General features: G+C 47.1%; 1 protein-coding gene across 6 annotated transcripts in view; it reads left to right on the top strand.

Annotated features, from left to right (window-relative positions):
- Positions 1–2067: 2067 nt before the first annotated feature.
- PDE9A (phosphodiesterase 9A) overlaps positions 2068–15350 on the top strand; it is a 54284-nt gene continuing 41001 nt past the window's right edge. For 2 of the 6 annotated variants that reach the window (XM_065628660.1, XM_065628613.1), the window contains exon 1: positions 3181–3448. In XM_065628660.1, the coding sequence (XP_065484732.1) occupies positions 3380–3448 (69 nt within the window). In that variant the 5' untranslated portion in view covers positions 3181–3379. Of the gene's footprint in view, positions 2144–3180; positions 3449–3513; positions 3535–5553; positions 5638–9725; positions 9789–15350 lie in introns of those variants that run through there. The other 4 variants (XM_065628632.1, XM_065628649.1, XM_065628641.1 and 1 more) reach the window with 4 other exon arrangements.

Below are 15350 nucleotides of genomic sequence, written 5' to 3'. Positions count from 1 at the left end.
TCTTGACCCATGTAAAGACAGCATAGATGTTCTGTGTCTTGACAGAAGTGAGTCCAAGTGCAAACCATGTGTGATCTGAATATCCTACAGTTACACCTTGGAAACCCTAAAAAGCTGCCTCTGAACCACAGATGTGGGGCAGATGCTGGGACCGGGAGACAGAGGCATCTTTTTTACTCCTTGGTAGCACCCACCAGGGTAAGTGACATCTGGCTGGGTCATTGCCAAATTGTCAGGCCACAGGCTCAAGTCCCAGAGCCCTCTGGAAGCATCACCTACTTCTAAGCACTGAGTGTACCAAGTGCTGTGTGTTGGCCTCAGCAAACAGCTTAGCAGAGAAAACAAAGCAGAGCTCTGCAACACTTGAGGTACTCCCTGTGGTCTGGGGCACAATAGCTTCATGCTGCACATAGCTGGTCAAAATGCTCCTTTAGGGCAAATGTCAGAGAAACATTTCCTGGTGCTGTATTGCCAAGATTTGGCCCAGCTGATGGACTGTTGAAGGGTTTGATAAGATAGGATGATTATTCCAAGTAATTTTTGACCTGCATTGCACAGCATGTAATGAGATAAGGGGATTTGAGAGGGTTAAACCAGCTAAAGGGAGGCAATGATCTCACAGAGCTGCACATCCTCTTTGATGAACACTGTCTTTTGTCACCTTTAAGATATGGGCTTGAGATACCATAATTTCTGAGAGCTCAGGTTTTGTGGGTTCACCTCTACATGAAAAGTTCTTGAAAAGTCCAGTATCAGCAATTTTACAGCAAAGCAATTTTTTCAACAAGTATCAATGTAACTAAGCAGGAGTGGTATGCGTGCTGGAGCTTAAGAAACATAATTTAAATGCACAGGGACAACAGATATGACAAGGAGGGTGGAGAGGCAGGAACAGGATCATCACCTGGATTTTGGAGCCTATCTTTTTGCTGGCTGAAGAAGCTGGCTGCTTTTTTAAACAGAAATCAAAAGGTGGATGCTCACTGGTGTGACATTCTGATCTTTAGATGTCTCAACAATGTGCAATCAAATCCTGCAATGCATCGATGACCTTGTCCGACCACTCTTGGAATAGGTCATCGTGGAGAGAGGTCTCAGGCGCTATCTCTACAAGATCAAACACCCCATGTGCATCTCCAAGTGTGAGTGCTCTTGCTGCCTCTTTCTAAATGGCTGCATTTTTGTTGTCGTGGCTGCCTTCCTCCGGTATCCACTGCTTGTCAAGGTCAATCAAATCACCTAGGAGTGAATCATGGTAAAATGGGGTTAAGGCAATGCTTAGCAGAGCAGGGTATGAAATGATCAGTCACAGAAGTCCTGACTGATGTACAGAAGCAGTAGGGTTGATGTGGAAGGGCTGTTGCAGTTGGAGAAGCACACCTCAGAATAGCCATGGGCATAGCCTACGGCACAGCCTAGGGGATTAGCCTCCAGGATAGCTTACAGTATAGGCTATGGGATAGACTGGAAAATAGCCTAGAGGATAGCCTAGCGGGTAGCCTCCAGGACAGTTTAGGGGATAGACTGTAACACAGCCTAAAGGATAGCTTATCTGGTTGCCCATGGGATAGCCCTACAGTGGCAAGGGCTCTCTCCTGGGAGACTTCAAGTACCTGCTCCAAGCTGGCAGAGGAAGGATGTGAAAGTATCTTATGAGGAAAGACTGGGAGAGCTGGATCTGTTCAGCTTGGAGAAGAGAAGACTGAGAGGAGATCTTATTTACGTTTATAAATATCTCAAGGGTGGGACCAAACTCTTTTTAGTGGTGCCCAATGATAGGATGATGAGCAACGAGCATAGACTGAAGCACAGAAGGTTCCATCTGAATATGAGGAGAAACTTCTTTACGTTGAGGGTGCCAGAGCACTGGAGCAGGCTGCCCAGAGAGGTTGTGGAGTCTCCTTCTCTGGAGATACTCAAAACCCTCCTGGACACATTCTGGTGCGATCTGCTTTGGGCGAACCTGCTTTAGCAGGTGGGTTGGATTAGACGATCTCCAGAGGTCCCTTCCAATCCCAACCATTCTGGGATTCTGTGAAGCAAAGGCTTGTACCTCCCAAAAGAGTCACCTTGCTGCTGGCTCTGAGAGCATTAGGAGTGTCTGTCACTGGCTTCAGTCCCGAAGGCCAGCCTGGCTCTGCAGGTAAGTTGTGCCTCGCTCGTGTTGCAGCAAGGGCCTGGGGGTGCGACCCCATTGCCACGAGCCCAATTCTCCCAGACCACAGTACGAAAGAGGCCAGGAAATGTTTTTGCAGCTGCTCCATCAGAAGCCTTAGAAAACACAGAGAACTAACGCTTGCAGGACAGGCTGTTTTCAGCCTCTGTGCATGCTTGCAGCCCATCAGACAGCCTCTCCCCAGCGAGGATGGAGGAGCTGCTGTCTCCAAAGCTCTCTCCAAAGCTCTCTCCCCTCTGTGACCGAGCATCACCCACCACCGCTGCTTCAGCCCCACTCAGGCGCCGGCACTGCAGCACAGCACAGACACACAGCAGATGGCATTTGGCATCTGCTCAGGGAATCGGCTGTCGGGTGCTTTGCTCCCTCACGGTTTTCGGCTGCGCCTTCCCATGGGAGATGCCTGTGCCAGGATACTTCATGTTCCCTTAAATAACAAATTCCTTTGCTCCGGGGGTGGTATGCACAGGGTGTTGGGCGAGAGCATGGGGTTTACGCTTTATTTGCCTGCTGCTTTTTCTTTCCATCCTTGTAACAATAACAGGAGGGATGTGGAAATTAAGCTGCCGAGTTTGGGCTGAGATGGTGTGAGCCCTGGCTGTGGCAGGTGTCCGAAAGGAGACTCCCAGCGCAAGGGACAGCTGGGAGCCTGTCACACCGTTTGCAGGGTGCGGGCAGCTCACCAGAAGGGTTGGTACTAATTAGTAATTACGGTCCTATTTCAGCATAAAAATGAATGGCATCTCTCACCACCCTGATGATGGAGGATTTTTCCCCTCCCCAGCCACCCCAGGGGATAAGTGCCACTTGGTCTTTTGTGTATCAGGGGCTGGTCAGCCCCAGGGTCAGAGCTGCAATGCGAATGCCCAGCAGCTCTCAGCCCTGAAGCTAAGAGGGGTTGTTGCTATGGGAATGGAGAGGGCACTTGGAGACAGCATCTGGAGCCCGTGTCTTCCCTTGTCCAAGGCAGCTGGATTTGGAGAGAAGCAAAACTAAAAGGAGGTGGCAGAGAGAGACAGAGGCACAGCAAAATGCATGCATGTTAGAGGAGGGACCTTCCCAGAATGAGAGTACAGTGGGATACAGAAGAGCGGGGACACCAAACTGTCAGGCAGCAGTGGTTCGGCTTAGTAGGATAAACCTTATTTTCTGCTCTGTTTGACACTGGAAAAAAAAGTCCAGTGAAAACCCAGCTGTAGCAAGATGGGATCTGCCTCCTCAACTTACCGGCCCAAGTGTATTTATTTGGATATTGATGGAAGAATTCAAAAGGTACTTATGCTGTTTTTCACAAAGTAGCGTCTCCGGAGGCAGCAGAGGCTGCGGGCTGTGTTTGCTGCACGACCTATTTCTGTAATGTGAGTTAGACGCGTGTTTGCATTCAGCGCCGTTGCGGGCTTCAAATCCCTTTTTTTAAGGGGAGAGGGGGAGATCTTGAGTGGCTTCTGCTTTGCACACGGATGTTTATTTAAAGGGGAAGGGGAGGCTGGCAGCAGGGGAGGGCTGCTCGCTGCCAGTTCTCGCTGCCAGTGCGGGGATCCTTGGCTTCACAGCCGTGCAGGCTTCCCCTCTCGGAGCAGCATCGCAACATGTTTACAAAGTTTTGCCTGCGGAGAGGTTTTTCACCCAAGCAGTGGGAGCTGGAAAGCATGGCATGATGAGTTATTTAGAGATTGCGTGCCGGAGGGTTAGCGATGGGCATTTTCCTCCCACCACGCTCAAGGGCAGGCAGGTGCCCGGCTGTTGTGCGATGGGGTGTGCTGCTTCTGCATCGTCGGGGGGCTGAGGGGTCCCCCCACCTTTGCCAAGTTGTTCTTCAATGGCAATAGACGTTAATGAAAACTTTCACTTCTGTTAGCCTGCCTTGTTTGCTTAACCACGGTTCACAGCACAGGGGAAACTGCGGGAGAAATGTATTCTGGCTGAAAGGGAAAGCTCGCACGCTGTCGAGCTGACAGCCCACTGCTTTTAAACAGAAACAATGCCTCTGTGTCTTTGTAAGTCAGCTTTTTCTTCTTTTTGTCAGCAGTTCTTTGGCCATAAACCAAGTGCCTTTTTTGTAATAGAGTGAGAGGGGCCACGAGGCTCAAGAGCAAGTAAACTCTATCTTGCAAAATTCAAATATCTCTCTCTCGTCTTCCTGCTCTAAATCTTCTTTTCGCCCAGCCTCGCCTTTTGTTTCTCTTTTAAAAAGGAACAGCAAAGATACCCTTTCCCTTCCCTCCCCTTTGCTGTATGAGTGACCGCAGAAACGAGGTAAAGGGAGAGCTGATACTCACAGTCCCGTCCCGCCGCACACATCTCTGTTGCCTGTGGTGCCCTCTGCCACTTCCCTGGAGACCCACCACGACTGCCGGAGTCTGATCCTCAGGAACAAGACCTCAGAGAATCCAAATCTGCACCCTGTTCCCCAGAGCAGGCTGCTCCTCTTCATCCATCTTGGGGTCTTAGACGTGACGGTGGTCCCTCTGCCACTGTGGTCTCCTCCGTATGGGTGGGCGGGAGCGTGCCGGCTCTGCTAAGCTGAAGGTGCCGCTTCTCTTTTGCTGGAGCTTAATGAGTTGGTCGCCTGGCAGCCCCAGAAGCAAGGCTTTTGCCGAGCTCCCTGGCACCTTTACAGTTCAACATGAAAACGTTTCAGTATTTTGAAAGGGTGGCAAGTGTTTCCATAGATGCTGGTAAAGCACACTGTCTGTCATCTATGCTGGTTTAAAAAAAAAAAAAAAAAAAAAAGAAGAAAAGAAATAGCATTTCTCAGAATCAGTCTCTGGAGAGTACTTTTGACACTAAAAACACAGAAGAGGCACACTCGCATGAGCAAGCAAATGCAAACTCAGGCAGTATGAAGGGTTTTTCTGCCTGATAAACATTATCTGTTTCTTCTGTCAGATGTAAAATTCCATCTGTGCAATGTTTGGAAGGATTCCTGCAGTAAAAATGCCATGTAAATGGGGTTCACCCAGGGGTAAGAAGGGCATATCTCAGATTCTCATGCCTCCTCAGTAACAACATCATTAGAAAGAAAAAAAAAGCTACCCTTAATCTTCCAAGGAATGCAGTATTGGAGGCTTCTAAAGGGAACTCATTAAATCAATGCTAAGCTGCTCATCAACCCATTAATGAGGTATGGGCTTCATTATAACTGCGCTTGTTAAGTTTGAAAGGGCTCAGTTCCAACTTGCAACTGGCTTGCTGGACATTGCAACCAGGCATCCTACAATAGCGCTAGATGTGCCGGCAAATATTAACAGGTAATTGTTTCCATGGCCTCATCCTGATTTTCTACCACTGCAGCCACAGGGCATTCTACTGACTTTGGGAGAAGTTGTTTTGCCACAGCACTGAGGTGAATGAAGGGACACACCAGGCTCAGAGACCCGCTCGCCACCTCTCCTGAGAACCTGCGCATTGCAGAGGAGCACTTGGAAGTGCTTTGCAACAGGAGCATTGAATTAAGCTAAGTAGGTTTGTGTGTCAGCAGGTCCAGAGGGGCACAGTGGGGAAGGCAAAGGGACACGGTGATTGTTGGAGGAGGGTTTGCTGGCTTTGAAACCGTCCTCAGTGGCTGCTGAAATAAAGACAGCATCATAGAATCATAGAATCATTTAGGTTGGAAGAGACCCTCAAGATCAAGTCCAACCATAACCTAAGTCTAGCAATAAGCCATGTCTGTAAGAACCTCATCTACACATCTTTTAAACACCTCCAGGGATGGTGACTAAACCGCTTCCCTGGGCAGCCAGTTCCACTGCTTCATAACCCTTTCCATGAAGAAATTTTTCCTAATATTCAATCTTAACCTCCCCTGGTGCAACTTGAGGCCATTTCCTCTCATCCTATCACTTGCTACTCAGGAGAAGAGACCAACCCCCTCCATGCTACAACCTCCTTTCAGGCAGTTGCAGACAGCGATCAGGTCTCCTCTCAGCCTCCTTTCCTCCAGGCTGAACAGCCCCAGTTCCCTCAGCCGCTCCTCATCAGACTTGTGCTCCAGGCCCCTCACCAGCTTCATTGCCTCCTCTGAACTCTCTCCAGCACCTCAGAGTCTGTCTTGTAGTGAGGGGCCCAAAACTGAACACAGGATCTGAGGTGCAGCCTCACCAGTGCTGAGTACAGGGGGACGATCACTTCCCTAGTCCTGCTGGCCACACCATTCTTGATGCACGTGATCATCAGCAGGGCTGAGGATAATCACAGAATCACAGAATGTTAGGGATTGGAAGGGACCTCAAAAGGTCATCTAGTTCAATTCCCCCACCGGAGCAGGAACACCTAGATGAGGTTACACAGGAAGGCGTCCAGGCGGGTTTGAATGTCTCCAGAGAAGGAGACTCCACAACCTCCCTGGGCAGCCTGTTCCAGTGTTCCGTCACCCTCACTGAGAAGAAGTTTCTTCTCAAATTTAAGTGGAACCTCTTGTGTTCCAGCTTGAACCCATTACCCCTTGTCTTACTGTTGGTTGTCACCGAGAAGAGCCTGGCTCCATCCTCGTGACGCTCACCTTTTATGTATTTATAAACATTAATGAGGTCACCCCTCAGTCTCCTCTTCTCCAAGCTAAAGAGACCCAGCTCCCTCAGCCTTTCCTCATAAGGGAGATGCTCCACTCCCTTAATCATCTTTGTTGCCCTGCGCTGGACTCTCTGCAGCAGTTCCCTATCCTTCTTGAACTGAGGGGCCCAGAACTGGACACAATATTCCAGATGAGGTCTCACCAGGGCAGAGTAGAGGGGAAGGAGAACCTCTCTGGACCTACTAACCACCCCCCTTCTTATACACCCCAGGATGCCATTGGCCTTCTTGGCCACAAGGGCACAGTGCTGGCTCATGGTCATCCTGCTGTCCACCAGGACCCCCAGGTCCCTTTCCCCTACACTGCTCTCTAATAGGTCATTCCCCAGCCTATACTGGAACCTGGGGTTGTTCCTGCCCAGACGTAAGACTCTGCACTTTCTCTTGTTATATTTCATTAAATGTTTCCCTGCCCAACTCTCTAGCCTGTCCAGATCTCGCTGGATGGCAGCACAGCCTTCTGGCGTGTCAGCCACTCCTCCCAGCTGGGTGTCATCAGCAAACTTGCTGATAGTACACTCAATTCCCTCATCCAAGTCATTGATGAATATACTGAATAATACTGGTCCCAGTACTGACCCTTGAGGCACTCCACTAGACAGGCCTCCAACCAGACTCTGCCCCATTGACCACGACTCTCTGGCTTCTCTCCTTCAGCCAGTTCCCAGTCCACCTCACTACCCGATCATCCAGTCCACACTTCCTCAGTATTGCCGTGAGGATGCTGTGGGAGACGGTGTCAAATGCTTTACTGAAGTCAAGGTAGACCACATCCACCGCTCTGCCATCATCAATCCACCTTGTTATGTCTTCATAAAAGGCTATGAGGTTGGTCAAGGGCCAGCATGTCCCAGGGGAAGGGCTGACACCCACAACTGCCAGCACCATGGGCACCCAGGAGTCCAGTGGCCTCCTGTGGGAGGGCAGTGGGAAGCTGAGAGCAGAGGGGAGCCCAGCCCAGTGCTGCTGTGCGTGACTCCTGTATCACGCTGGGGAAGCCTGTTGCCCACCTCAGGAACTGCCTCGGCTCCTGCCCTTTCCCCTCAGCCCCATCCTGGCTGTGCCCACAAAGGCTCCCGGTCACCTGCCACAGTTTGATAAACTGACCTTTCAGAGGCATGGGAAGGCACAAAATGTTCTTCACCAAAACTGACTGCAGTGGCAGGTTCTCCTCCCATGGACAGAACTGACTGAGTATCTCCCCATGCTGGAGGAGCAAAGGCTCTGCTTTCAGAGGGACACAAGATGACCCACCCTGTCCCAGCAAACACCAGCTGTGGAACCCCCCACAAGCACCTGAGCTCAGGATCCCCAAAGGGGCGACTTTTGTGCCCACCAGGGGAAGGCATCAAGCTGTTGTTATCTGTGTCCCAACCATGGGACAGGGGATGGAGGTCTCCCACAGGGCAGCCACCTGTCTTGCTGGTGGAGGTGGAGCTGAACGTGAAGCAGGAGGCAAAGGGGACAGCCATGCCAGGGCTGCTGGAGAGGCAAGATCAAAGACTTTGCAGCATTGCAACCCCGTGCCAAACCAGGGACTCCGTGCAAACCAGATTCAAAGAGGTCACTTGTTCTCGGAGCTGGTTCAAAAATGAAGTTACAGCGTAACGCACTTCCTATCCAGTGCCTACGTAAAGGGGATACCTGCCCAGGGGAAACATGTTCTGCTTGGTTTATTTATTTTTAAAGGATTCTCTCACCCAGGAACAACCAGCAGTTCATTACCCACTTGCCTGGACACAAACTCCCTCTGCATTTTGCACACGTGCCCGGGGCTTAGCACACCCGTGAAATACCTCCCTGTCCCACCTCTGACACAGCCTGGTCTGCTGCCAGGTAAAGGAGAAGACAGCGGGATGGGGCAAAGCAATGATCATGTTTCATACAGGATAAGGTGATCTTGCAGTACCCCTATGGATGGGGATTTCTTGTTCCTGGAGTGCCGATGGATGGGGTCAAGCACCTAAACCTGCAACCTGCCAGCAGAGCAGTGAAGTTTGCTCTACCAAAATTAAGGCAGATCTGTAGTTTTATATTCCTTCATAATTTTATTAACCCTTTGGGTGCATTTTTAGGAAAAATTCCTATTGAGTCTGTTTCAAATTAAAAATCCACCAGAAAGAAAATATTCCCTAGCCCATGCCCAAATTTTTTCCATGGAGAAACTACGGAGGAACATTTTCTTCTGACCTTTGAGATTTAAATGGTTGCAGACCCAAACCAGACAGTGACCATATTCCCAGATGGGTGCTTCATGGCTCTTGTTTTCAAATGTCACAGGTCTTTGCTCACTGAGTTGTAAGGAGTTCCTTTGACAAAAATGTTTAATTGAAGAGGATTTCTGTTTCCAGTGTCTTAATCAGCATCACATTTGTAACAAGGATGGAAAGTTAGAGGGGTACGGAGCCTGATCTAACCGGAAAAAAAGAAAAGGACTGCCGCCTTTGTCAAGGATCCAAGGAAATCACTCAGAGTGGTATTTTCTTCATCTTCAGAAAGCAAGTAAAGAATTTTGGAGCCATTTTGCTGGTTGAGTGAGTCATTCTGGGTACCAAACAGAGAAATGACCCTTTTTTTTTTCTCAAACAAATGCATTGACTTCAACCTTTCTGGGTGTCTACTGTACTGGCCTGTGTAGCAGGACATGGATCCATCCACACCCATTGTTCCTCTTGGCCTGAGGTCCACAATGAACAGAACAAAGCTAAGATTGCATTTTGGTGCTGTGGTTATTGCACTGAAACATCAGCACATAGGAATCGTTTCTGTCATGTGAGCTTTCCTTTTTAATTAGAGCAAGAGCAACTGTGGTATAAATGCCTAGACTCCAGCAAACCCAACAGATTTTTCCAAAGCTTGCGGTGCTATTTTTAACACGCCAAACTGGATCCAGATTAAAACCAAAACACAGCGGAAAAATAATGGCGTGATGATCAGTTCAAGGCGATTAAATATTTTTACATCCCAGTGAATCTCAGCCCAGCCAGGCAAGCGTGCTTTGCGGTGCCCATGGACCCAGTTCCCTGCCTGTTTGGACCAGGTATTTAGGGCAATACCCTTTCAGCTGCCAGCCATCGGAGGGGTGCACAGACAGGGGGTTCACAGGCAGTCGGGACATGGACACCTCTGGGAGCTGCTCTGCCTGGCTCGTGTTTGTAGGTCCCTTCCATATACGGACAAGGTGGTGCCAAAACCCTCTTTAGCATGGTGAGGCATGAGTTTCTTTTTGTGGGGTCTAGGCCATTTTCTTAGTGCTGGCAGAGCTCTGTGGGTGAGGGAAGGTGCAAAGTAGCACAGTCTGAGTCTGGCCAGCGGTCTTGACTCACCTTGGCTTTCCGATTTTAGCTGGCCCCAGTGAATTCAAGGTGGCTGCTAGATGCTCTTGTTGTAAAGCAGCAAGAAATGAAGAGCAAGTTACTAAAACTCCACCACATTACAGCACATATACATTTTAAAGAGTAAGAATATCTTAAAACCAAGCTTTTAAAAAAGTGAGAGAAAATGTCACCCTTGAGGCCTCTCTCATTACTACTCCACCTTCTTTTTCCTCCCCAGGGAGGGCTCCTCAGAGCATTTGGGAAGCCAAACCATAATCCTAGCACAGCTCCGTAATTCCAGCATAGCTCCATAATTCTTCTGTACCCATCACTCAAAACAGCTTGTTTACTGCTGTTTGTGTTTCTGAAGTCACATGCAGTCTGTTATAGTTATTACAGTTTATGCTCATGTTAGCCAAGACAAAGCGTAGGTCTAACACTCCACTACTAGCTCTACTGATGGATTCAGACAAGCCAACCACAGTGACTTATGCTACTCATGTACAGACTCCTTTGGCTTTAATACAAACAAGGCAAAACCATTTTGTTTCTATCATGTTTCTAGTGAACTTACTTCTACACCTGCAAATTGGCTTTTCATTGGCCTCCCACCATACCTGTTTTTCCTTACTCTGTTAACTAACGTCACCCTTCTGACAGTCCTATTAATATACTATCAAGCATGTTGTAATGTCAAACATTAATTTTGTGAGTAGTTTTGAAAGAAGCATCCTGGCTTCACTCACATGTAGTGAGGACATTTAGTGCTAAAGCATCCTCATTGTCTAGTTTATGAAACATTTTAAGCTTAATGCACTAATGTGCTACAGGGCTAATTGTACTTAGCGCTCCACTAGCAGCAACTGTGTGCCTGTTTTGTGTTAAGTAAAGCCAGAGCATAGACATTTCTGTTATTTGTCAAAAGCTGAAATACTTTTATGTGCGCTGCAGAAAATAAAAAACTTTTAGCTCAGCCTCTCAAAAGCAGCCATGCTGGTTCCTGGTTACATTCTGCCATTAATCACTAACACTGAAAGACTGAATAGTAGTAATATGTCCCTTAGTGTAGTCAAGAGGTTGCACAAGGCTCTCTTCAACGTAACCTGGCTTCCCCTATGAGCCCCAGTGACTTTAAAAAGTAATAAGATCCTTCCTTGCTCATAGTGACCAAGCCAACCCCTGTCATGCTGTCCCTCTCAATTGACATCCAAGATTGCCCTGAGGGTCACATGTATCAATGTACCATAGAGAGCTTCTCTTTCCTGAAAAGGGAAAAAATCTCTTTTCCCATAGCACTCTGTTCAGGGATGTTATAAGGATGGGAATTGCAACTTACCATATTGCTGCGTGCCTCAGGATCCTGATACGTCAGCTCTGTCTGCTGGCTCCTGTATCTCATTTTAAGGTAATGTATATAATTAGGAAGCTAACAGGATTCACCCCACTTAACCGTTAACCGTAGCCATCTAAAAGTTAGCAATGACTGCTCCAAGCTAGTCACACAGGCTCCCCCGTAATCACTGGGGAGGTGGATGGTATCTCCAGAGGATGATTCATCCCATGTTAAACTGTGTTTTGGAGATGTGTGGGCTGATTTACCCTTTGGAAGTTGTCCTCTTTCTCTGCTGGCAAGAGAGAGAGTCTAGCAGAGCGACACGCATGAGATGCCAAACCTGTAGATGGCTAAAGTTACATCAGACAAATCCCACCTGTATATTTCACTTAAGTGTCATGTTGACACGAACGTTGCCAAGCCGCATCGCTGCCCAAAGGTACGTGTGAATCAGCAGGACCGCGGAGCTCCGGCTGGTGGAAGTATAACGTCTACCACGCTCCTCACCCTCTGACAGGAGTGGTGTTTGAAGATCTTGGGGGTGCTTCCATTTTTGCTCAGACTCTCAGCTGAGGGCTTTCATGTTTTCTTCCCCACACACACACACACACCCTTGTTTTCTGTTCTTCTCTTAGAGGACCTCCTACTGCCTCAAACAGATGGCATATTATTTTTAATACTGCCTAACATGTGAAGCTCTGATAAACGGAGTGGTTTTCCAAATATCGACTGTTAATTAGCGCAAGAAATTAAAAACAGACAGGTAGTTTGGATATAGTTGGGCTCACGCTATGCTTGTGTCCGAATTCAAAGAATAAGAAACCTGGAAGATGTTTAGATAGGGGACTTTAGGTAGGGCTTCTGTTGGATATTGGAAACCATGACTGATGGGTCATTTATCGCTATTTTTTGAGGAAGACCTATTTTCTTACATGTTTAGAAATATGAATTCTTTCAGTGATTTCTATGGAGTGGTATCTAAAACTTCTGGATCCTGTTTCCTTTTGATATGGATAACAAAGACCACTGGAGGGACAGGGGAAATCGCAATGAAAAATTTCACATCAGCCTTCTGCCTTAGCAATGCAGAAATCCTCCGTAAAAGCTGCTGTTACAGAAGCAGCAACATTTTTCACCATCCATGCAAGATACATAACTGAGTTTTACCAGACTGTTTTCTAACACACCCTCTTCTGATCTCATTAGCGAATGATTATCATTTTAGATTGTTTCAACTCGACACTTTCAGCCCTGACTCCGAACATTGCTCACTGAGCTGAATGAAAAACATCACCACATGCTAAAAATCTGGAACACAGCAGGTTGAGATGAGCAAAAGGAAGTAGGGCTGGAAACTGAGGGTACACTGGCTTTGAAAATATTTCTGCATTATTTATTTAGGAATTTTACTAGGGGAAAAAAAAAAAAGAGACAATTTAAATTCTTGGAAGAAAACCCAATTACCAACAGCAGATCAGAACAGGATAACATTTGGGACAGGGTTTGCAGTTTATAGAGAGGATTAGCTGTTCTGAGGATCAAATCTAGAACAGTAATTGGATTTGTAAACCGTGTTTTTACCCATCCTATCTGAAAGCAAAATGTAATGTGATTAGTTGTAAATCGGTAGGTTACAGAGTATGTGCGCAACGGGCCCCTAGTAATATCTCCATCACAGTCCTTAATATTGAACTGCTCCTCTGAGTAGGAAAGCCAGCCAGAGTGACAGGGCTCTTAATCCCTGCTCTTTCTGAGAGGTGTTTTTAGATCCTTGTCCTCAACCAGAGGTGAATACTATGGATAAAGAGACAATGGCCCCTTATTTCAGAGGAAGATGTTTCAAAAAATGCAGAACTGTATCCAGGAGAGAAACCAGTCCCACAGAAATGAGCTCTGGGCCAGAAACCAGGCATCCCCATGGAGTCCCACTGTCCTACTTTGCACTCACTATATGCTTCATCAAAATTTAATTTCCACTTGAAGAAGCCTCAGTTATAATTCATTCTGCTTTTCCCATCTTTGCTTCACGTTACTTTTCAAGGCAGACGGACACCATTCCCCACTTAAATCAAATGGCCGCCTCTTGGTCTTGATGGAGACCCACTGAAACAATCAAACTAAGCATTCGGAGATTAGTTTTCCTGTCACTTTTTTCTACACATGGTAGAAGTTTTACTAACAGTAACAAGGACAGTTATATGAAATAATGTTAACACTCAAACAGGGGAAAGGAATTGTTTGCAGATGCTGCATCACTTTTGAGGAATACATTCTTTTCCTCCTGGCACAAATCCAAGGGAAATGCAATTAACAGGGTTTATATGTGTCTGATTTTCTTCATGGCATTTAGTGCCAATCTGCAGGCTGAAGGAGAGGCCTCTGTTTCCCTTTCCCATGCAGTGTTATCACTACCGTGACTCTGCTTACACATGATTTTGGCTCGGCCTTTGCTTTCAGAAATGACACTGGTAGGCTGTAGAAACTGTGGTCTCCTCTCTTCGGCCTCTGTTAGGATCCATAGCTTGGTCACAGTCCTGTCCTAAGCAGCGATTCTCCCAGCACCAGGCATTAGTGCAGGGAGTAAGGTGCTGTGAGACACACCATAGCAGTGGCTTGCCACCCAGGTGTAGAAACAGACACCTAAGCAAGAGGGTGACTGTGGGTCAGAGATAGATGAGACAGGTCTGAAGGAAGTTGAAGTCCCTCCATGCTGACTGCAAATCTGCATCAGACCCACAAGCGTTGCCAGAAAAGTATCATCATGGAGACCCAGGCTGAACAGCAATGGTTTCAGACCATCTGTCCAAGGAAGTACATATTCAGAGAACTGGGTAAGATGCTCACTTCTGCAGCTAGTGCCAACAGGGCTACCTGTCCTCAAAGCTGCAGGTTAACCATCTTCCTGGTCATGGGAGAAACCCTGTGTCCCCAGTGGCTGAAGTGTAGCTGCAAGATCAGTGTCACTATATTTGCCCTCATGTTGCTAATGTCCCTGCATTGATAGTGGACTTTAGGCAAATAGGATTCCTATACTGTGCTGGACCCATCAATAGTACACAGTACTGTCCTCCCGTCTCTCCAAAATACATTCCAATAGTATTCCATCAGCACAACTGACATCGACCTAATTGGGAACATAAACCTGCAGGCAATAACAGGACCAATTGCATATTGCTGGGAAATGTCTGAGGGTGCCTGCTTTGTTTTAGAACAGAAGGAATTTGGTCAGAAAAGTTCCGTAGGCTGCAATAGAAGAAAACTTTAGCAGCATATGCTCTTTGATTTAAAAAAAAAAAAACCAAACAGCTGAGGACAACCATCCTGAGATGAGTATCAAAGTGCAGTGGGTGATTCACAAATCTACTTTTAGCAAACCTAAGTAAAAATGCCAAGTATGGAAAGCTAAAAAGCATGCATTGAGACAGCTCATGATCTAGTATCTACAGTCTTTGTTTTGCTTCCCACACTTTCACTATTACATGGAGTAAAAGGATGCATTAACATTTATCCTCAATGCATTGAAAGCTCCTGCTGCTTTCTATGAGTCAGGACAACTTTCTTACCTTTAATGTTTTTAAATTTATTTATTTATTTTTCATCTTTTCCTCTCGTATCTGTCCTGGTCAATAATAATTGATTTCCAGAATAAGAAACTTGAATACCTGAAATAGCACTCCTTCCATATCACAAGCCTTTACTGTCTGTTCAGCTGCAATTAACATAAGCTGCTCGGTTACTGCATGTACCAGCTGCTGTACCCTCCAATACTCTATCAGCCAGTTTTCACAGCAATCACACCAGTAGGACGCTGTGTTTTTGCTAGGAGTAGAGTTTCAGTCCTATCTGAACTTGACCGGCTATGTTTTATTGCTTTGATTGCTGCTATACTTTAATAACCAAGGGTCAATCACTGGGCAAAACAGGTCTTCAAAACAAAGACAGGCATTAATCC

Source organism: Caloenas nicobarica, chromosome 1 (genome assembly GCF_036013445.1).
Source record: "Caloenas nicobarica isolate bCalNic1 chromosome 1, bCalNic1.hap1, whole genome shotgun sequence".
In the NCBI taxonomy this organism is placed as follows: Eukaryota; Metazoa; Chordata; class Aves; order Columbiformes; family Columbidae; genus Caloenas; species Caloenas nicobarica.
The sequence above is the reverse complement of the archived record's forward strand: the minus strand, read 5'-3'. Positions and strand labels throughout refer to the sequence as shown.